We start from the raw sequence: 23,750 nt of genomic DNA, 5'->3' as shown, positions 1-23,750 counted from the left end.
TACTCTAAATCATAATTAGATTCCAAAAAAAGTAAGACAATGTTGCCACTTTTTACTAGCGCGTCTTGTATTTATGTAAAAATAAGTAAATAAAAGTACTTTTTTAAATCGTAGGCGTAAAATTACCAATAAATAAATTATCTTAGCGTATTTATTTATAAAAAGGAATTTACTATTTTACAAACAAATTATTGCAGTGGCAACATTTTTTGGAATCTAATTATGGTTTAGAGCTTAGCATATGAATTATATCTTTTTAGTAAGAGAATTTATTTTGTTAATTTAATTTTACCTAACCATTTTACAATAGGTATAGTTACTAGACAATAAACCATCATATATACCTCCATTGATTTTTCATTTAACAGATGTACATAGTAAACTGTAAAAATATCGGTGTACAAATCATCTCAAAAATATGTCCCATACTCTTATGTCAGTGAATTAAGAACTATGGGACATATTTTTGAGTAAGTTGTCTACACCCATATTTTTACAGTTGACTGTACCTACCTAATAATGTTTTGAAAAGATGTGTCCCACCGAGTTTCTTGCCGGTCCCATTTTGGGATATGCCTCCACCAATTGAGGGGGGGTTAACCTCTAAGACGCCAATGACCGATACATCCGCACCGCAAGTTCAACGCCACAGACTGATTAATCGGTCACAGACCACAGAGCAACATAGACCTACGTGCATATGCATAAAGTTCAATTTCAGTTTTGACACTTCGGTGACGTGGCGTACGCGTGACAGCTTTTGTGTTTGACACGGCGTCGAAAAGGTTAAAATATTCTCGAGGCAGAGGTGTAGGTAGGGTTAGAGCCGGTGTAGCTTTATTCGATTTTGATGTTTATAAGCGCATTGTAATATGCCTACTTGAATAATAAACATATTTATCTTTAACCTTTTGTAAATTGTCTCTTATTGTTCTAACAATAAAGTTGTATTTAGAATGCAAGCTTAAGGGCTCAAAGTAGGTAAATAAAAAAGCAGTTTTAATAAAACAAAGTCTAGTTTAGCAAGTATTTAATCGCATAAAATTGTTGTCATTATAAGTTCGTTTTTTTTAGCATTAGAAAGAACTTGAAAGAAGGTAAGCGATCTTGACATGTCTTTTAATTGAAAAACGCTTTTTAAAAATCACTAACTATTACTTATGAAAGCAGACGAATATAAATAATTGTATTAGATTCATAATTGTTACATATTTGCTGTAACTTATTTTTAAAATGTGTTTTTCAATTAAAAGACACATCAAGATTGTTTACCTTATTTCTACCGCTAAAAAAACCAAACTATAGTACATTGCATCGTCATCATATTTTTCACATTCTACTCTAAGTATTGTTTAGCAAACAGAATATATACTCGTATATATATATTTGTCTTTTTAAAGCTACATATGTAGTGTTTGAATGCGCTCAACTTCAAACTCGGGTAAATCCATCTGTCAGATTATGCGAGATATTTGCTGAGAAGGTCGAATGGAGTTTGAAGTTAAGCGACACAATTGTTGCCCATCGTATTTTCTCGGAAACGTTCGTATTTGTCATGCTACTTCAGTCAACCTCAGTACTTTTTGTACCGAAACTGACTGAAATAGCAAGACACGTTCGTACGTTTACGTGAAAATACGATGGAAAATAATTATGCATTACATCTGTAGGTACATTGCTAAACTACAGAGTACAGTGAATTCAGTCAATCGACCAAATAGCGCAATGTAACGAAAATCGCATGCAAGTTCTTGAATCGTCTAAATGGGGCTTCAGGCTTGAATCCATGACTTGTTCAAAACAATTTGGCTTTACTATCTACCTTAAATACTACACCCAGCAAGTTATAAAAATCATCTATTTATATAATAACATTATGCGTTTCATAAATTGTAATACACAACAAGATTCGTTTACAGATCTAAGCGACGGATTCATTAAATGGCTTGAGATTATTGGCGTTACAGCCTTTTACGATATTCTACTTAACTATATGTGTATAATTATGTAATATAGTTATATATAGTATAGAATTGGAAGAGGAAGCTTAATAGGTTATAAGGCAATTTCTTGAATTACAATTTATTTATTTAATCTAATTGAAATAAACACAGGACTGGTGTCCTAATTTTCCCATTTTCATACGTCTATCTAATCTACATTGGGCCTTTTCCGATTTCGAAATCTTTAACTAACTTATCTATGGTTGGCACCTATATTTTATTATTTAAAAGAGGCTTAACTCCTGCAAAAACTAGTACAAATAGGGTGTACTACTGCAATGTTCTGCCGCCAGAGTGCAGCACTAGCACTTATCGTATACACTCATAGTCATAGACTCTATGGTATGGCATAGAGTAACTTATACATACTGCCTGCAGTAAAGTTTTTAGACAAATTTTCACAGATAATTTGTTACGAATAAATATGACATTGATTCAGGCGGTTTGTTTACAGAAGGCCTACCGCGAAACCCGAAAATAGACATTTCGTTATCTGCCACTATATCGAATATGAAGAGTGATAGAGGCAGTAACGAAATTTCGTGTTTCGCGGCAGGCCCTCTGTTTGTACTAGTGGCGCCCCCTACGCAGAGTTTTGCGTAATATTCCCTATTATACCAGATTTTTAGATGCCAGTGGCTGGTACCTATACTCGTACAAATACACATGACTTATGAGCAATAAGATATTTTCCGTCCCATCGAAATAAAAATTAAGATAACTTGAGCTATTCAAAAAAAAATGAACACAAAGATAGGAAAAATGGCATTAGTGTATTCTTAAAAGTATTTTACTTATTTTGTACTAAGAATTAGAAATCTAATAACTACTAAAAATCCAAACTAAACCACACTAGAAAATAAAAATATGTATAGGTACAGTAGAGTTTTAATTTAAGACCCATTTTGTACCTTGTGACAGTGACAATAGTATGAGGTCTCTAGCGACTATCATATTGGTTGTCACTGTGACAAGGTACGAAATGGGTCATAAATTAATACATTCGACCGTACCTACTTATAAGTAATTATTTTTTCTTGGATTGATTATAAAATAATAGTGATTGTGTTTATAAGTTGTTGGTGATAATGTTAATAAATTGGAATATTTACTTGAATAAAAAAAAAAAAAAATTATAAGTTATACTCACAGACAAAACATCCTCTAGACTGAGCATAGTCGCGCTACCCCCTCTGCCACGCATACGGTAAATTTACTCCATGTTCGAGTCGAAAGTGTCTTTGTGTGACGTCCGTGAACTCGTTCGTCGTTTGAACGGACCAATCACGGCACGGGATCTCGCTAACCTCGTCCCGCGCACCCCCGCATTTTTGGCAGCATCGGTTGCATGAAATAATTGCTCTAAACTCCGTCTAGAGGATTCCTAGTCTATGGTTATACTCCTCTAAACCAAAAATTTAATTAATATAAGGCTTGTCCAAAAGGTCTCCATCACCATACAGCAGGGTAACGCTGCTAGTGTGATGCGGACCTTTGGACCCGGCATGGCTCAGAACAGGTTTTAGTTTCTTAAGATTTAAGGTAGTTAATAGAATTACTATGTACTTATTCTAAAATTACATTTCATTTGAAAATATTAAATAATATTAATAAGTACAATAGGTACTAAAAGTAAGTAATCAAACATACACCAACATTCATTTTTTTTTAGTTAAATATAATTATGTGATAGCTACTGTTTTGTTATGGAATAATTTCTGAAGAACATAAATCGACTAGATTTGGAGTGTGATTTTAAGATAATTAATTGGTACTTAAAAGTAATAATTATATTCGAGAATATATTAGCTGTTTCTTGTGATGATATTATATTACGTTAAAATAAAATAAAATGTAACTTAAACCATTATTTACTTTCCCGGTTTAAAAGATCTATTTAAGTATTTACTTTAAAGAATAAAATAACAATCCAAAATACATCTATCCCATTTATGGTAATTGACAAAACTAAAATATAAACTAACCAAATAACAACCATAAAAAGCATTTAAGTACATTATTAAAGTCATTAGAGATTACAAAGTCAGAATGTGTGATGTATACAAATTTCAAATGAGCATAGACTATATAACATATGTCAATTGAACTTGCTAGTACTTGGGAGACCTTTGTCTATGGCAAAAATTTAAATAACTAAAGAACGCTCTAGTGCATATAAACTAAAAATATTTAGGACACCGAGCTTTGCTCGGAAAACATATAAAAACTCAAAAATTATAAGACCTAGCTAGATCGATTTTTCGCCCCCGAAAACCTCCATATAGCAAGAATTACTCGTTTAAATGTATAACGAGAAACATTACGCACAACATAAGTTTTGAGCTTTAGATAGCAAAAAGTCATTAAATTCAGTAGAGAATTAAAACCTACGAAAAACTCGTGCCTCAAGTTTGACAGCTGTAGCTGTTTCAAACACAGATGTAGCGCATAATTATTTTCCATAGTATTTTCACTCTCGGTACAAAAAGTACTGAGGTTGACTGAAGTAGCATGACAAATACGAACGTGTCCGAGAAAATACGAAGGAAAACAATTATGCACTACAATTGGCTCTGTATATGGTTACTTTGGTTAGCAAAAGTTAACGTAATTTAATTAACAATTCAGATACCACAATAGATATGGCCGGCACGAATTTTCTTAAATCTTTTCACATCACCTATTCGGAAAAGGGCTTTTTCTTCCCTGCTAGGAGGGATCAACCTGGCACTTTTCTTCCCTGCTAAGAGGGATCAAAGTAACACTTTTCTGTTCTAGCACACTATTTTTACATTTTTTTGCACATAATTTTTTTAGCTTAAATAATCTGTTTAAGCATCAGATTGTGTCAACACTAAGATTTTTTTATTTTCCTCATAGTTGATGTGAAAAGCAGTATGTGTCACACGGTATCAAAATTATTTCTTCTTGGGCGTTAACACTTGAATCCCTCATTACGCTCAGGATTCAATGTACGCCCTTGACGGAAATATATCATTTTGATCCCTTGTAACACAAACTACTATAGACTTGCACCACGCTAACTAACAAACTTGGCCCCTAAGATACTTGACGTTTGACATGAAACGTAGCATAGTCCGATTTTACACCTTGTACAAACAGCAACACTCCTAACTGTACATCGCTGGACCTTATTACAAAAGGCATAAGGTCCACCGAACCGATGTACAGTTAACAGGGTGGGCGATGGTACGTTGTTGTGTGGGTGGTGGGCGATGGTACGTTGTTGTGTGGGTGGTGGGCGATGGTACGTTGTTGTGTGGGTGGTGGGCGATGGTACGTTGTTGTGTGGGTGGTGGGTGGTGTTGGATGGTTGTTGTAGACGTCAGACGCTTTGGTGGGAGAGGGGGCGAGAACGGAATCCTCGACTGCATAACTGCGTGATTTGAAGTTGGGTCTTGCCGCGAGTTTCGGGGAAGTAGAATCTGTGGAGAACATTATATTCGTAAATAGTCCTTGTGAGTTCGACACACATTGGCGCATTTCACCAATGTCCGTTTCGAACGCTGCCTACTCTTTTGATAGAGGCGTATCGGGTCACAGAGCAAATTGGATCAAATGAAAAATGTGTTGATTTTGAAAGTATTGCTTATGACTGGCGTCGCAGGATAAAAGGAAAGACACACACATGCACCCATCCATATCAATGCAATATTTCAAATGTCGACGCATTTAACATACTTTAAAAACGTAAACAAGTATATAAACAAATATCTGAACACACTTCTATTGTCAAGGCGTTAGAGTGCGTGTTGAATAAGGGGGTAAAAGGTTAAATAAACGTACTTCTGAAACACGAAGAGCGCAGTAGTGACAGCGGCGAAGACGATGAAGGAATACGCCCCAATGGCGTCCCTTACGACGGGGAAGGTCATCCCCACCAGGAAGTTGCCGGCCCAGTTGGCCAGCGAGCCCCACGCCATGCCGGCGCCGCGAGGGAGTACTTCGAACATTTCTGAAATGTAAACATTTTTTTCTCAAAAATGGACGGCAAAGTCGACTTTGCCGTTTAAAAAGTTGGTCGCAAAGCGCGTAGTTTATGGTCAGTCAAAAATTAAAAAGTTAAAGACATTGCAGTCTCGATTTTGGGACTGCAATGTTGCATACAAATTCCATTATTTGTCGAGTTCCAAACTTTTTAAAAGTTGAAATGGCCATATCAAATGAAGGCACAGGCCCATTAAACAGCCAAACAGATGATTAGTACCGCGACTATTTAGCTGTCTCAAATAGGTTGGCGTATTTTCGGCAGAAAAATACACTTCTATTTTTTTATTAAAAAAATAAAAAGGCGGCAAAGCTAATTTTTTCAATTGTTTCTACTTTTTTCTGTGAAAATATATACGTAAGAAAGTTGCTTTTGTAAAATATTTCTATGATATTTATATTTCTTGCACCATTTTTGAGAAAAGCACTATATATGACTCGGCTGGAAGGCTACTTGCTGGCTTCGGATTCAATTAAACGGATCCTCAGCCTGCAAGTAGCTACTTCCGAGCCTCGACAATAATGTACTATTAACTGACCCAATCATCGCGATTGCCATCTGACCTTCCAACCCAGACCCAGAGGGTAAACTAGACCTTATTGGGATTAGTCCCGTTTCGTCACGATGATTTTCTTCGCCGAAAACCGATTGGTAAATATCAAATGATACATATTTCGTACATAAGTTTCGAAAAACTCATTGGTACGAGCCGGGATTTGAACCCGTGACCTCCGGATTGAAAGTCGCACGCTTTTACCGCTAGGCCACCAGCGCTCTAGTTTATTAGACTACCTAAATGGATAGATGATCCTCATACACACCTGAAGCTATGAAATACGGGATGGGTCCAAGTCCGAAGCCATAAGCGAGCACGTACGCGAACACTGCTGCCATGCACACGTACGGCATTCCTGCGATCGCGTCCTGAAGTAAACGTTAATACCGTTATTCATAAACATATAGCAAATTTTAAATACCGTCTTGTAGTATTTACGTATTAAGTATTTACTTGGTGATTTATCCCCTTATTCATAAACGTTTACTAAAGTTGACAAGCCGATAATAATTGTTTGTCCCTTTCCGACGTATTGGTATGATGGAAAGGGACAAACGATTATTATCGGCTTGTCAACTTTAGTAAACGTTTATGAATAAGGGGGTTAGAGTCCAGGCAGTGGGGCGACACAAAAAAAAAACATATGCAAAAAATAAAAGGCTTTTTTTTTAATCTTTTTAGTCTATCCTTTAGCGGCCCACCATACAAGGAACATTGGCAGACAATTTTGAATCAATAGTATTAGGAAATAGAGTTGAATTTGCTTTAATATATTTAAAACTTTCACGTTTTGAACACATATTATAGTATGAATTATCTCTGGTGATTTTTTCGGGCTCGGGCCCTAATCTGTTAAACAAAAGGTATTGTTTGCTTTATGCAGTGGTTACACTGCTTACTGCTAATAGCCCCGACATGAGTAACGGGAACAAGCCCGTTTAAAAACCAAACTTACCATTCTAATTCTATGGTTCAAATTCATGAAACAGCCCATTCGGAGATAACAGATTGTTCTCTGAATGAACTGTCACATGAATTTGAACCTTAATAATATCACGATAGATGCTTTTTAAACGACATTGGTTACTTCGGCACGTGCTGAAGACCGCTCTTGAAAGAAACAAAGGCTTTAGTTTAACGGATTAGGGCCCGAGCCCGATAAAATCACCTGAGGTAATTCATACTATAACTCACATTTATAGACGGGTCTATCGCGAATTTATTTGATTACCTTTATTTACCCGCGACCACGACCCAGTAAAACCTGTGTCGAAACATCGGTAAATAAAGGTAATAAAATAAATTCGCGATAGACCCGTCTATAAATGTGAGTTAATATGAATTTGCTTGGTTTTAAAGTCAAACGAAACAAATCAAAAGCAACCATGCCATTATGATTAAAATATGGCTGTTCCGTGTCATTATGATTAAAATTTCATTGGCGGCAATTTGTACTAGTCTTAGGACATTGAACCCCAAGAGGCTATGCTAACTTTATACTCACCAAAAACCTTATGGACACAGCTAGCGAGGCCAAACATATGGCAGCCGCTAATATAGAGCCTAGTAGCAATGGTCGGCGTCCACACTTCGGCAGCAATTTGATCATCACTAGAGCTGTACCGACGTTGATGGCTCCGCAGCCTATCGTGGCGTATTGGGAGCCTTTAGCGGATAGGCCGGCGCCGCGGAAGATTATGTCCGAATAGTAGAATACCTGAGGACAATCATTAATTAACCCATTACCGCATACAATGCCTTATATGGTGGATATAATATTCAACTCTATTGACAGCTATTAAAGTTCAAATTTAAACAAATATTTTTTACTAGCTTTTGTCCGCGACTACTTCTGCGTGGAATAGGGTATTTGAATGTATTTAAATTATTTTACACCATGCAAGAAATAAAGCACCAGAAGATTAATAGAGACACGTAGACAGCCGTTATTTTTAGACACGATTTCTATTTTAAAACCGGTACAAAACTATAAAGAGTGGGTAATTTGATCGTGACGTCATATGCTAGTGTTTCATATAAATTCCATAGTCGCAAAATCGTTTTGACTGTTCGAAAATAGAAACTTATTTGACTAGTAGTCAAATACCCTATTAGTTCCAGCCGTTAGAGTAAGTAAGTATATAGCGCTTGGAAAAAATCTAATGGCAATAATTTTGAGCATATTATGCTTAATTGCTTACCTTACACCAATTAACAAGCAATTCATTAATTTTCTCATTTCCACCAACCACCCCTTTCACCCTCTTTAGGGATGACTTACGACATAAAAACTATTCTATGTCCTTCCCCGGAACTCAAACTATCTATCTAGCCCACAAGATTGCAGAGATTCTTCCTTCTTCAGAGAGAGAGATTCTTCCAATTCATGTCCCTTAATTTCTCCGTCTACTCACAGCATTAATCCCGCTGGTCTGCTGGCCAGCCTGCATTGAGCACGTCAGCAGCAGCACGAGCCGAAGCCGCGGCTCTTTCATCACGCGCAGCATACTCCACTGCTGGCTGCTCGCTTCCTCTGCTGCTCGCGCCTCTTCCTTGAGGAGCTCCAGGTCTTCGGTGAGGATGCTGGGGGATACGGCGCGGAGGCGGCTTAGCTCTGGAATGTAAGTGGTTCAGTTCCAGATTTGTACTCACAGCATTAATCCCGTAGTTGTTTATAAATGCCAAGAATAAAAGAGGGCCTAAGCACAGAATAATTAATAGTACTACCGTACAGAAAGGAAACTTCCTACAAAAACGAAGTTTGACAGCGGTTCAGGGTCGAATCATGCTGTCCCTTTCTAATATATGGCACTATCCCTTTCGGCTATTTAGGGTTGTCAAAAATCAAGTGATTATCTTATCTGTGGTCGTGCACGCAAAAGGAAGTCAAGTGGTGCCAACCCTAATAATTGCTAGGAGCAATGCTGAGCCGAGCGGAGCCGAGTTTGACCGAAGTCAGGAGTTTCGCACCCCTGGCCTAAGTTGCTCCCTTGAGGTACACCAGTCTGAATATCACGAAATTTTTGTACGATGTTTACATTAATGAAGCTATTCTTTCTTTCGATCTTTGCAAAATTCAATTCATAATTCTATTCATTCCAATTTTCTTTTAATTCCTTAACATTCGAGTTTCCCGAGAAGCTTGTCATCAAAAGCCTTGCTTAAATCTAAACATAAGGACAATATAGGTGCAAGACTGACCCAATAGTAGCTATAGCCGGTTAAACAACTTTGTCAGTAGAAATAGACGCGAAATTCAAATTTTCTATGGTACGATAACCCTTCGCGCCAACATTTTAAAATTTGCCGCTCTTTCTAATGACGGAAATGGCTTGACAGACTATAGCATCCTAGTAGACTGTGAAGAACTTGATACCAATCAAAGGTATTTGTGAAAACCCTTCAGCCATTCTTTATAGATAATTAACTTACCACTTAAAGCAGTCTCCTCTTCCCTCTTAACCACGTAAAGATATTTTGGACTTTCTGGCAGTATAAAAATAACCGGTACACAAATAATGACTAGCACAGCATAGGCGGCAAGGAGATAGGGCCAATCGTCAACTCCACCTAAAAGAAAATTTATATTAACTAACTAATGTGGCTCAGCGACCCAAAAAGGATATTGGCCTGTTGCAGGCCACTTTTCGCTTCCTGCCAATTATCGGCTTAAAGCTGCCGCAGATCCGCTTCCGCAAACTAGTTCAATTTACTGTGATTAACTGGGATCCTGTCACTGACGTACTATAAATCAACTGGGTGATTTCACTGGATAGGTCCAGGTGTCCAGGAAAATTATTTAAAAATATCACTTAATTTAGCGATAAGAGCGCCTGTTGTTACCTGGTTATATTTTAATTTATAATTTCTTTGTAGTTTTACATGTAAAATGTATTATTATTGGTGCAATAAAGAAGATACTATATATTACTTAATTTTTATAAGTACCTATTCAAATTCTAAGGTAATTTATATTGTTGCCCACGAACTCACACAAATATTCGCGCTAGACATAACGACCATTAAAAATAATTCAGGTTATAATTTCAGATGATCTTAGATGCCACGGAAATCAATCCTAAATTACTTTGGTAGTAAATACTATACACTAATAGTGAAAACCTTTGAATTCAAACCCTATTACTATAACAGTAAGGACTTACCAAGAATAACGTCAAGGCCCATAATTTGCCCCACTAGCACCCCAAAGTTGACTCCCATGGGGCACACGACCCCCATTGCCCCCGCCAGGGCCATTGGGGCCAACTCCGTTAAGTACATTGGCACAATGCTCGTGGTTAGACCTGAAATCATTTTTACATTATTAGGTACCTAACAATATTAATAGCTTCAGAAATTTAGAGAAATCAACAGAACTTACGTTTAAGATGAATGACGTCAAACTGGAGGTGGTTTAATCTTTTTTACCTAAATGACATTTATTCCAATGTGTGCAAATTGTATTAATTATATAAGACTATCGTCCTGAATCCCAGAGGGCCCATATAAAGAGCTCTTTCCGAAATTTAATTCTTACTCTTAGTAAATTTACAAAGTTGTTTTTTTAAACTCTACGAGTACCTATGTAAATTAGTATAGTTTCAGGCCTCTCTTTAAATCTCTACATATGTAAAGGTAAATAAAGATCCTAGAGATAGTTATAACTATGTATTAAGAGTATAAGTGTTTTGGCATATCTAGAGCTGTAAACTTATACTTGTATTTATTTAAAGAATAGAGAATAAAGAATAAATAAGACAAGGTTAATTATAAATAAATTCAAAAACAAGACTAAAGTTACTGGCTACCTACACTATTCTGTGTATGTGTCATCACCAAATCTGGCCTAATAAGTACAGCCACTGAGTTCGCTGCCTGACACACTAGAAAAAAGGCACCTGTCACCGAAATCACAGTGGTCAGAAATTTGTTTATATTATAACTCACCGGCTGATAGACCAACAATGAGTCTGCCCAATATGAGCAGCTCCACAGAGTTCGCGGCCCGACATACTAGAAACAAGACGGCTCCAACCACCGAAATCACAGTCGTCAGAAGTGTCGCTTTTCTCCTGAAAAGATATGCTGTTATTATTCTTTTTTAGTGTCATCTGTCATTGTTATATGGAGGGGGTAGTTTTTTTAATAAATCGAAAATAGGCAGATAAAACTTTCATGTTCTCATTAAATTAAACTAGGAAACACAAATAAGTACGTACCTACACAAAAAATAAGTTTTACAGAAGAACGAGATCTAAAACTGATGACGGCACCAAGTTTCATTCAATCAATCAATCAATATATATTTATTTCAGACCAAAATTACAGTCCATATTTGTCATTGATGAGGACTTTTGTGCTAACACTTGTATAAATGCTGTGACTAATAGTATTCTACCATATTTGGTCGTGTTACTTCATGGTCATTTGTTATAAAAATAAACCTCTAACCTGCCAAGCTTGCCAGCCAGCGAAGCTTCGAGTACAGAACCTGCGCAACCACCGACGATAAATATAACGACTACCGAAGACCACAGAACATTCACCTAGCTCTTAGAAACAACAACATCGTAATGTTCGATTCCCGCTCTCTTTTATAACACTGATTTTAAACCTGTGTCTATAATCGTCTGTCATAAAAAATACCACCAACCTGCCAAGCTTGTCAGCCAGCGAAGCTCCTAATATGGAACCCGCACAGCCACCGACAATAAATATGGCGACCACCGAAGACCATAGCACATTCATCCAGCTTTTAGTAACAACCACATCGTAGTGGTCGACCACGCTCCCGTTTACGAATTTCTGGATAATCTGTAAAGTCAAAAAAGTTTATTATAGTCAACGATTAGCAGATCACGACGGCAATGACACGTTTGAGATTTTGAGATGTGTGTTAGAGTTAAGGGGCTCACAGATTACCAGTTCGCCGGACGATATCAGCCTGTCAGTTAAACGCAAAAGGTGACAGTTCCGAACTACTGACATGCTGATATCGTCCGACGAACTGGTAATCAGTGAGCCTCTTTAGAGATAATTAACATCAGCATCGGGTTTGCGTTTAATTAAAAGCTTGTATAACGTGTAATCGCTCTTTGTCACAAACACTTCGCTAGAAAAAGAGGCAGACAGCGATTACTGATTACAAGCCTTTTACAAAACGCCATCCTTTTACAATTAACCATCTGATTCTGAAGAATAAAAGATTTTACGTTCACACTGACAGGAAACAGGATATTGTTAAAGAACCAATAGTAGTGACGATTGGAAAAGTAGATACCGCAACAGACCGAAGACAGGTAGAAAGAAGTCCAGTTACTAGTAGTCAAATAGAACTACCTCAATCTACCACCTGTTTGTCTGTGACTAACATTCGACTTACCGCAGCAGGCGTATTGATGACACTGATATTGTATCCGACGGGAAGAGAGCAGCCTAATGTTGTAGCGACACCAGCTAGAACTAAGTAGAAGGACCATCCGCCCTTGTACTTGGTGCTGTTGGTCAGCTGTTGATGTTCGTTTGTGGGCTGTGAACATATTGGTTATTGATTGGTATTATTTATAAAGGTGAGTCCCACGACGTCATAATACGTCAGTTTATCAGATAAATTTCATAATAGGTTTAGATCAGGGGAGCGGGGTTAAACGACCGCTGTCGTAAATTTGAATTTACTAAGAGTAAACAGATCGACACTAAAAGCGACCTTCAACCAAAACTATGGTATCTCTTAGTTATACGGCGGGGTTATACAACGATTCAACGATACTAGACAGCTTTTTTTCTTTCTTTGTGGGTAGGCCGACTCCACTCTCGTAAATACCAATGGTGGGTTAATCTGTGCGCTCATATTTCTCATTACTTACAAGCATAATAAAATCTATCGTCTAAGAGAGCATATAGCGGAGGCAGCTGCAATAATATCAGCTGCAGCAGGTAACGCAGCACCGAAAACTAGTATGGGCCACACCCAACCGCAATGCCAACTGCCCACCACACCGTATGTGAGCGCAGCACATGCGGATCCATGGCAACCGATAGCTGGTATGTCGTTCAGGAAATGTACTAACAACTGACCTTCGGTGGAACTTAACTGATCTTCGGTGCAACTTATGTTTTTGCAATAAGGTTTACGAATTTTTGTGATTATTTAACAGCGTTGACGATGATATATTATTTAACAAAAGTTACAGTTTAAGGTTTGTATATGTATATTGACTGAGCAGTGTAACTTGTTTATAAAAAAAACATCACATCTAGCATTTTTCAGTGATTCACTGGGCCTTAGTAAAATATGAAGTAGTTTAAGATTTATTTTTATAAGTCAGACACTAAAATGACCGTAGAATTGCTCCAATTTGACCGATGCGTCAATTTAGTACAAAACCAGGGTGATTGGATAGTAAATAAGAGATTAGGATGATACATCATAAGCACAATGAATTCAAGTCAGGTAGGTAGGGTAATTCGCCAGTAACTGGCCACCACAGCCAATAACTGGCCACCCTAAACTATCAATTAATTCTATTCACCTATAAACAGAATTCATTTTAGTATAGGTTTCAATATTACTGGCCACCCTTCAATAAATAGCCACCTTATACTAAAATGAATTTTGTTTAGACGTGAATAGAATTCATTTTTAGTTTAGAGTGGCCAGTTACTAGCGAATTACCCTACATTAATTAGAATGAAGTTAAACCATTCGAAGGATGACGAAACACATGCATTCAGTAAAACATTAGGTTAATTAGCGTTAAACCCCATACGTCAATCCACACAATAATTATACACTTAATTTACGCCACTCAAGACGCATACCTGAAGATATATCTATACTTATAATAGTGTAGGTAACAAGTACATACAAAAGTCAAAGGTGGCATACCTAATGCATAGATTGACGTAGAAGGTACAACGAAAGTTATTGACAAAGGATACATATCATGGAGACAGTGGGTGAGCACATAGTTAGGCCGAGTATGAAGGTAGTCAGTTCAATCAGAACGAGAACTATGGACGCGGCGTATGCGGCGACCAATCTGGAACATGCAAAACTTCCTGCAGGGGCCATTTGTGGCTTTCCATGTGTCCGGGTCCTTATGCTTCATCTGCGATTAGGACGTTTTTATCAGAATTTCTGATGGAATTACAGATGGAAACGTCCTTATTGCACATGAAAGATAATGTTAAAGATGGAGACTCAATTTTCTTTGGACATACATACTATTTAATTAACCAAAATGAAAGAAAGATGGTATGATAAAGTATAATAGTTTTAGAGAAAAGTCATGTTTCATGAATTCGGATTTTATTTTTTCCCGGCTGATCCTCTGGAAATTTTTAAACAAAATTTGGCACAATTGTACTACTAGATGTAAGTAACTACAGAAAAAAAAAAACCAGCTCTTAATCACAAAAGGGCATTTTTCTTCCTTTATCCTACTACGGCCTTTGCAAATACAGCATGCATGCAAACAAAAGCGATGGAAGATGACAAAAGCGAAACTCAAGTAGGTACTTTTGATGTGCTTGTGTGCGTTGTGTTTAGAACTTTTAGATGATTACTATACATATGGATGTGCGCCTTCCCCAGAGCATTTACTTACTGGAAAGGATGCGCAGTTTATAAATGGATTAAATACACGTTAATAAATACATATTGAGCAAAGCGTTTTGACGAAGCGTGTTGCAGATGTTTTTTCTTTGATTATATTTACGCAGCATGCGTTGTGGATTATGCGTCTGTCTTGGTAATACAAAAATATAGTAAAGTGCATGTGGTAAGGAAACATATAAATGTAGCTACATTATCATAAAATTTCTAACTTGAAATAGGCAATTAAAAATCTAATTATTTTTGTTTGATGTTTCCGGTACTCAGGGACTTTGTACCTACACACACAAACGGACAATATCATCAGTCTCTTGCCCTTGTCCCATTCACTTGGGGTCGGCGCAGCATGTCTTTCTCTTCCACACCTCTCTGTCGCCCGTCATTTCATCATTCACTTGAGTTCGTTTAATTTCATCTCTCACACAGTCCATCCAACTTTTCCTCGGTTTTCCGCTCTCGTACTTCCCTCCACATTCATTCGTAATACCTTTCTCGTCATGACTTTCATCTCTCCGCATCACATGCCCGTACCACGCTAGGCGATTTGCCCTTACTTTTTCTGTTATGGATGCAACTTTCAGGCTTCCTCTTATATACTCATTCCTTATCCTATCCATTCTCGTCACGCCACACATCCATCTTAACATTCTCATCTCCGCTACATTCAATCTCTTTTCATCCGTCACCTTTAGGGCCCAACACTCTGATCCATACATACGTGACGACAGACGACGATGAAATGTGGTGTTGGCGGAGGATGGAGAGGATTAGCTGGACTGAAAGGAAGACGAATGAAGAGGTCCTGAGATTAATAGGAGAAAATGCTTGTTAAACGCAATAAGAAATAGGAGAGGCACGATGTTAGGACACCTTATACGGCATGATAACTTTTTCCTAAACATCCTGGAAGGCAGGATTGAAAAGACAAGAGAAGAAGGGAGACCTAGAATCACTTATATCAACCAAATAAAAAATAATGCGTCGTATGTGGAAATTAAAAGACTGGCACAAGAAAGAAATGATTGGCGATTACTCCACCGACAAGAGCAAAGCTCTTAAGTTATGACGATGATGACCCGGGACCTCGGGCGTCGCAAATGGTTCCCGTGAATACTGGCGCCCACAGTTAGCGGCTTGAACTAATTTCATATCAAGTATGAGTTACAGCAATGCAACCTGGCGCAATGTTGTAACCGACGAATCTGTGACCTAAAGAACTAGGCAATCAAATCTAGTTTAAAGCAGACGAATAATTGTGTCGTTGTACTTATTCGCTCGTGTCCCAGGTTTTGAAATTTACCAGCCAGAAAAACACCACAATGTTTTGGAATCAACTTCGAATTTTGAATCTTTTTGCAGAGTCGAATATACAAGAGGTGTAATCAACTTACACAAGGTGTTTACTATATTGGGTGTAAAACGACCATCAAATTATATAATATTGATAACTGAAAGTACGCAAGTATCTGTGTATAATTTGTGACAAATATGGACAAGGTCTAATTTAGGTTATCACTGTTTATATAGCAATTATACTGTACATTGATAACATAGCTTTTTAAAGCTTTTTATAAAAAGATTCTCTAGGCCAATTTAGCAGATGCAGCTTAATTACCTAAACCAGATATCTAGTATACCTAACTGTATACACCGTGGATTCGAATAACCCGACAGATTTTAAAGGAGGAAAAACTCAACGTCGTCGACAGGCTGTCAAAGAGAAGGCAGAGGACCGCCAAACATGGAAATCGCTCCACCGACAACAGTTTTACTCTTAAACATATATGATGATGATTCTTGACCGCATTTAGAGAAGTATTCTAAAATCGGTCTTGTTTTAGAGATAGGTAATGACAATTCTTGTGAAAATTTGTTTCTGTAATGACTCAATGAAAATCGTATTTTTAGCTGCGATGCTGCCACTATGTGACTTGGTTTAGACATACCTACCTACTGACAGACATTAAAGTGCCGAATGCCGAATTTGACCAAAAGTCATGTAACATTTTTTGCTCCTTATGACCTCAGGAATGCGTGGTTAAAATCTGTTGGGTTACTCGAGCCCACGGTGTATATACTGGTGAAGTGAACCATATAATGATAATGGCAATGATACCCAAGACCCAACGTCATCAACAGCTGATAGCCTGGCCTAGGGGGTCAAGTCATAAACGGATGATGGAAAAATATGAATCTGTGTGCTTGCTTTAGGTAGGTACATATATTTGACTACAATTTTTAATACGATACACGACGGGAGGATTCTACTTGTACCCCTTTTCACTAGAGTCACATAAGTCACATTATATGTCCAGGAGGGCTAGCCAAGATGACAATCGTTGATAGAAAACGCTAATTGAAACTTAATTAAGATGTCGTCCATTAATCACGTCATTTTTAAGGTTTCGTACCATACCCAAAGGCAGGCGTGGCTCACTCCGCGATTTCGTCGCTTTGCTACAGGTAGCTAAAAGTACATCCGTTCCACACCAATTTTGGTGGCTAGCCATAAGCCGCGCGTGGCGCTGTCGCCACCTAGCGGCCATATCTGTCCTGATCGTAACAGACGCGTTTTGTTAGAGAGTGAGTCTTCTGTACCTAGTACTATTATTTATTCTGTGCCAAAGGGTAAAAACGAGACCCTATTACTTCTTAGTATTATCTCCACTGTCCGTCTGTCTGTCAGTCAGTGGGAAAAATCCCGATTTATTAGATATTTTTATCTTAACAACCGGTTGAGCTATATTCACGAAATTCGGGGTTCTAGCTAGCCTTAATGGTAAACCACACAATAAACATAAATGAACCAAATTTCATGTTTATGTTTAATAGATTTTGAGTTACGTAGGGGTCAAGTCAAGACTCCAAATGGTTCGTGTTATATATAACACACGGCCGCTACGTCGCTAGTTCTCTTCTTTTGAACTTGGCTTGACACGCTGTATGAGCTAAAAATGACCCTCTCGACGTAAAATGAAGTTCTCGAAAATTAGACACTGAAGAAAGCCTATTTCATATTTAACCTATTTTTAAGTCAAATTATAGGCATATCCTTTGGGCGTAGTTTTGGCCAATTTTCTAAGTATTTAGCGTACCTAGTCCTTAACTACTTATTACCGGGATCAGGAAACCCTAATTAAATCTAGTCCGTAGTATGCTAATGCATGGTAGGTACCTATTGGTATGACCTACTTGGGCTACTTGTGTAAGTAAACAAATTGTGCGTCTCAATGAATCAATATGTGTGCCCTATCATTTTCACCTATGCACGCAACTGCGAAACCAGTGTTTCACAAGTATACACAACCAAATATGTATGTACTTTATAGATAGACCTTCATAGTATACTGCACCTACGTGAAAACAAATAAAATCTCAATATCGTTATTTCTCGCTCTTATGTAGGTATTTATAGTAGGGTCTCTATTGTTTCCCATAAAGTTTTAAGTCATAATGTATTGTTTGTCCGCATTTTCGTTAGTCATAATTTGGTTTTTCTCAGAAACGCGTAAATTTTCGGGATTGCCATAAAACAAACCTAACCTAAACCAACCAGGTTTTCAGGATTTTCGTAACGATAACCTTACGAAAATCCTGAAAAGTTTACGGTTTCAGGATTATGAACCTGCCAATCATTACATTATGACTTTCAATAATTATGTCAAACAAAAGGATCCGTTTATGGTAAGACCAAAAGACCAGGATGGTGTCTTAAACGACGACAACGCACTTACAACCCCTATGGTGTTGCAGGTGTCCATTGGAGACAGTAATTGCTTACCATCAGGCGATTAGTCCGCTAGTTTGCCTCCTTCCTTCTTCCTCGCGTTATCCCGGCATTTTGCCACGGCTCATGGGAGCCTGGGGTCCGCTTAACAACTAATCCCAAGAATTGACGAAGGCACTAGTTTTTACGAAAGCGACTGCCATCTGACCTTTCAACCCAGAGGGGAAACTAAGCCTTATTGGGATTAGTCCGGTTTCCTCACGATGTTTTCCTTCACCGAAAAGCAACTGGTAAATATCAATGATATTTCGTACATAAGTTCCGAAAAACTCATTGGTACGAGCCGGGGTTTGAACCCGCGACCTCCGGATTGAAAGTCGCACGCTCTTACCGCTAGGCCACCAGCGCTAGTTTGCCTCCTATATCATAAAAAAGTATCGCACCGGCAGTCCTCGTAAGACCCAGGGCAATTTTTGTGCTTTTGAATTTGGAACTTACTTTAATTTTTATATGAGATCAAAACTCGAATTTAATTTGTACTTGTTCAAGTACACGGGGACTTACAAGGTTAACGCACTTATCCCTTTCTTTTCTTTAGGATGGGAGAGCTAGCGCAAAAGAGAGATCGTTTCATACCGCGCAAACTAGAACCGTGGTCAGCGTATTACAATGAGTTGACAAACACGATCATCGTACTACATTTACACCATTATAATGTTCACTATGCAATTGATGTTTTCACAATTTCCTTAGCCTCAAACGAGAACTGTTCTAAAAGCGGTGCAAAAATATGTACCGAAATAAAAATAATAGTAGCAAAAAATAGTTGTAGTAAATAATAGTAGTGTGTCTAGTTGAAATAACACAAATTAAAATATTTTCATAGAAAGTAATTTAATTTGTTCTAAGAGTACAAAAATACCTAATTGCTAAAACCCAGACTTTTTATGATTCAATAAACCTTAGCAAAAACATAGAAATACGCAATAAAAACCGGATTTTAGACATTAAAATTCACTAGAAATATAACTAAGTAAATAAATGATTTTTAAACGGTGGAGAAAAAAAACTAAATAGTTACTAATAAGTTTAAATAGACATACCGTTTTCTCATTATGTTCCCGAATCATTTCACTTGAGCGTAAAAACAAACACGACTGTTCGCGCCGGTTGGCAATAAATAATGTATTATAAAACGATGACTCCAAACTGATCGTAGTTATTCGACTTACCTTGAACCTTTACGTAGCTGTGTTTATCAAAAACGCGAACACATACGAATAGAACAACGCGTTAAGTAATTTATTAAACGACTCAAATAACATACTTCACTCCATTCACTCGATGCCGTAGAACCCATAAATTCGTTGGCGCGAATCTTGAAAATAGAACTCGTTTTTGCGCCGAAACTTTCTTTTTTAATATCAAAGACAATTAACGAATGAATGATTAATATTTTTAAACTTGTTTACACGATAATTTCTAGTCAAAACTTGAGCAATTTTTTTTCCAGGGGCAAAGGTAAGTACAAAAGTCCAACGTCACGTGTGGAGGTTTCACGTGCAGAAATATTACCGTTGGCGTCGGCTGACCGCCTAATGGTTGTGGACTGCCCGCACTACCGTCTTTACGCTGCGTCTCCGCCATAATACCTCATGTTTTGTAAACTCTTCAGCAGGTATAAATTATAATCGGATATAGCCGGTTTGTCTCTGATCACGGTAATAAGGGTCACTTCTTTTCCGTATTCTTAAGCTAATAATTACTACAGGAAAAATAAAGAATATTCCTTCAGTTACTCAATTATATCACAACCACACAACACACCACAATCACAATGCTTTACTATTTGGTAGAGCAACCACATTACTAATGTTACTATTTCAGGATAAGAAACTACCTAGTACCTATAACTCGAGTAAAGACTGCTTATCAGTGAAACTAATTAGTAATATTGATATTTCAAAACATATTTAATTATTAGTAACCTAAGTAGTATGCCACAGTTTAGAGACTTTAGAGTGTAAAGTGTATTTTGTATTATTATTTACTTCAGTTACTATTCTTAGTAAAATTATAAAAAAAATTACAGTAGCCTATTGTCTACTTTTTACGTGATTTTATTAATCTTGCAATGTTTGTTTGTAATATGTTTATTTGGGCCAAATTTGCAAGCTAAATTAGACCCACTTCCCATTATTAATTGACCTGAAACTTCACATATGTATATCTAAATTGGGTGACAATGCATTATGGTACTGTTGAGCTGATCTGATGATGGACACGGGTGGTGGCCATAGGGAGTGATAAAACTATGCAAATTAATTGTGTTTGGGTTGGTTGGAAGTGTCTTGATGAGCATTAGTTGTCCGTTGAAAAAAAGAACAGTCAGCGATGAAGGTTGCATCTAAAATTATATTTTACTTGTTACCTAAATAAATGTTCATAATCAAATTTATCCAACAGTCCCTATTTCTGCAATCCTATATTTATTATCATTGCACACTTACCAAAGTAATAAAATAAAAATAAAAACAGTTTTTATTTTTATTTTAATGTGACAACCCTAAATATCTGCCCCTTATTACAAACACTCTGATACCATCTGGTTCAGACTGGTAATACTACTCAGTAAGATGCATGCATGTTAGTTTACAATTCTTACACCTTTCAATATGACTCTACATTTCTAACAGAAAAAACGCATAATATAATCAAATACTAAATTTATAATCTTATTTGCTAGATGACGATACACATACTTATATAGATAAATACATACTTATATACATGATGAGGGGAAAACACAGATGACTCAGGTAAAAATATTTGTGTTCATTACACAAATAAATACCTTTACTGGGATTCGAACCCAGGACCATCAGCTTCACAGGCATGGTCACTATGCACTAGGCCAAACCATCATTAATGGGATTATTATATTTATTTTTCCAAACATGTAATTTGATTGGCCGTTATTTTGTTATCAACTTTTCCTAAACTCATTAGGCATGAGAATAGAACTTTGTACAATAACAAATTAAGTAAAAATTATGGTAACTCAGATACTGGGGCCACAATAACTATAGACCCATATGAATCAGCAATAATAGTCTCCTAACTTTTTTATCCTTTTCCTGGTTCCAGACAATATTGTTCCATGACAAACCAAAACAAACGACTCGCTTCACTCACTTAATACCAAGTAGCGGCCCAACTTCAAAGAATCTTCTATAAACAGAACAATGCCTCCTAATGTATAAACAAATACAAAGATGATCTTTGTTCTCACTATTTCAGTTATTGAAAGATAACATTGCATGCACAAAGTAAATAAACATAAATAATCAGTCAATGGTCAAAGGCGTGAATATGGAGTAACAAAAAATATACTTATTATAGTGGCCTGATTATTACGTGAATAGATAATTTATATTCTATTAGCCGCATAGAGGTCGATAACCTCTGTACCCTACGAAATTTTAATGCCACTACTGCAGCAGTGGCATTAAAATTTAATGCTCATCTACGATTTGTATGATGTATCTAAAGGTGTTTAGTTTTATCTGTAATTATTGTACTTACCGACTGTGATAGGTCTCGAAATAGTTTTGGTGATACTGGCTCGGTAAACAGTGCTGAACGCTCTGTTGGCTCTCCCATATCAAGGAAACTAGCACACAAAGGTGGCCTATCAGAGTCAGAAAACGTGCTGGAATCAAAGTTTCAGCGCCTCTCATACCGCGCCAGTTAGAAAATAAGTGTAAAAAGCTTTTTAAGTACAGTGCGCGCGTGCGAAAAATTTCGAAGCTCAAATTTTGTAGTGCGTTTAGTTTGTTGTCAATGTCAACTGTCAAAATCGCGATGGTAACGAATTAGTGATGTCCGTTCCCGGCAATATTCCTAGGTCATATACTGGGAAATACTGCCGCAAGTGCCGCATTTTGAACAAATCAGTCTTCCCTAAAAATATGTTTGTATAAAAGGTAGGGTGTATGCAAAATAAACTCTACATATTCCCCATATATTCCATGTGTGTTTTTTATGTTAATAATTATTGTGCTTGTACCGGCACAGCGTTGTACCAGTTTTTACCACAGCAAGGTAGACGAGAATGGGGTCTATAGGCGGTCGGGGTGAGGGGTGGGGGCCGGATATGGGGCAGATGCAAGGCAGATGTCACAGATATGGCTAGAGTCTGTGCGGAAAGAGTCGTGGAATGTATGGGGACTAATACATTCCACGACTCTTCTCTTTCCGAAGAGACTCTACAGAAAGGCTTTAGTATGGTTTTAGTCCAGCAATCTATAGCCAATAAAAGACATAAACAACGAGCACTAAAAAAAATTGAATTTAGCAACTTTTCCTACTGACTGGTATGCCAGACTATATGAAGAGTCATATAATGTATTGGATATTATTCCCTTATATAACTTATTATATTCCACGACTTTTCTCTTTCCGCACAGACTATTAAAAGGGTTCCGTTAAGCTATAGTTTGTTATGCCCTTTCCGTCAGTAGAAAAAAGCAGCAAATGTAAATAGATTCGATTAATGTAAATAATGTAAGCGCGAAGGGCAATCGTCCCATAAAAAATCTGATTTTCGCGCCTTTTTCTACTGACAAAGTTGTTTGACCGGCTATATTTCGTAACGGAACCCCATGAATCTAGTATCGGAACCCTTGTTTTATTAACAAGTCAATTAATTTATTATGGCAATACTAAACGCAAGCGCATGTTCTGAAATTAAACGGTTGTGCATATTTTAAATTCAAATATATATTTTTATTAACTTTATCGTTAGTAGAACATATACAAAGTACGACAAAAGTAAC

General features: G+C 37.2%; 1 protein-coding gene across 3 annotated transcripts; it reads right to left on the bottom strand.

Annotated features, from left to right (window-relative positions):
• Positions 1-3,142: 3,142 nt before the first annotated feature.
• Positions 3,143-22,783, bottom strand: LOC134793014 (solute carrier family 2, facilitated glucose transporter member 3-like). 3 transcript variants are annotated; one of them, XM_063764534.1, is made up of 13 exons: positions 22,498-22,783; positions 14,510-14,610; positions 13,435-13,609; positions 12,951-13,097; positions 12,222-12,382; positions 11,516-11,640; positions 10,732-10,872; positions 10,001-10,138; positions 8,983-9,182; positions 8,073-8,285; positions 6,834-6,936; positions 5,811-5,979; positions 3,143-5,449 (listed from the first exon to the last, which is right to left on the bottom strand). In XM_063764534.1, the coding sequence occupies exons 3-13, from the start codon at positions 13,438-13,440 to the stop codon at positions 5,350-5,352; spliced, it is 1,503 nt and encodes a 500-aa protein (XP_063620604.1). In that variant the 5' UTR covers positions 13,441-13,609; positions 14,510-14,610; positions 22,498-22,783; the 3' UTR covers positions 3,143-5,349. The 3 variants fall into 3 exon arrangements, with proteins under 3 accessions (XP_063620604.1, XP_063620602.1, XP_063620603.1); XM_063764532.1 differs by lacking the exons at positions 13,435-13,609; positions 14,510-14,610; XM_063764533.1 differs by lacking the exons at positions 13,435-13,609; positions 14,510-14,610; positions 22,498-22,783 and adding an exon at positions 20,016-20,074.
• Between the last annotated feature and the right edge of the window lie 967 nt (positions 22,784-23,750).

The sequence above is a fragment of the Cydia splendana genome, chromosome 8, assembly GCF_910591565.1.
Source record: "Cydia splendana chromosome 8, ilCydSple1.2, whole genome shotgun sequence".
NCBI lineage: Eukaryota > Metazoa > Arthropoda > Insecta > Lepidoptera > Tortricidae > Cydia > Cydia splendana.
Note: the sequence above shows the minus strand (reverse complement) of the source record. Positions and strands in the feature narration are given on the sequence as shown.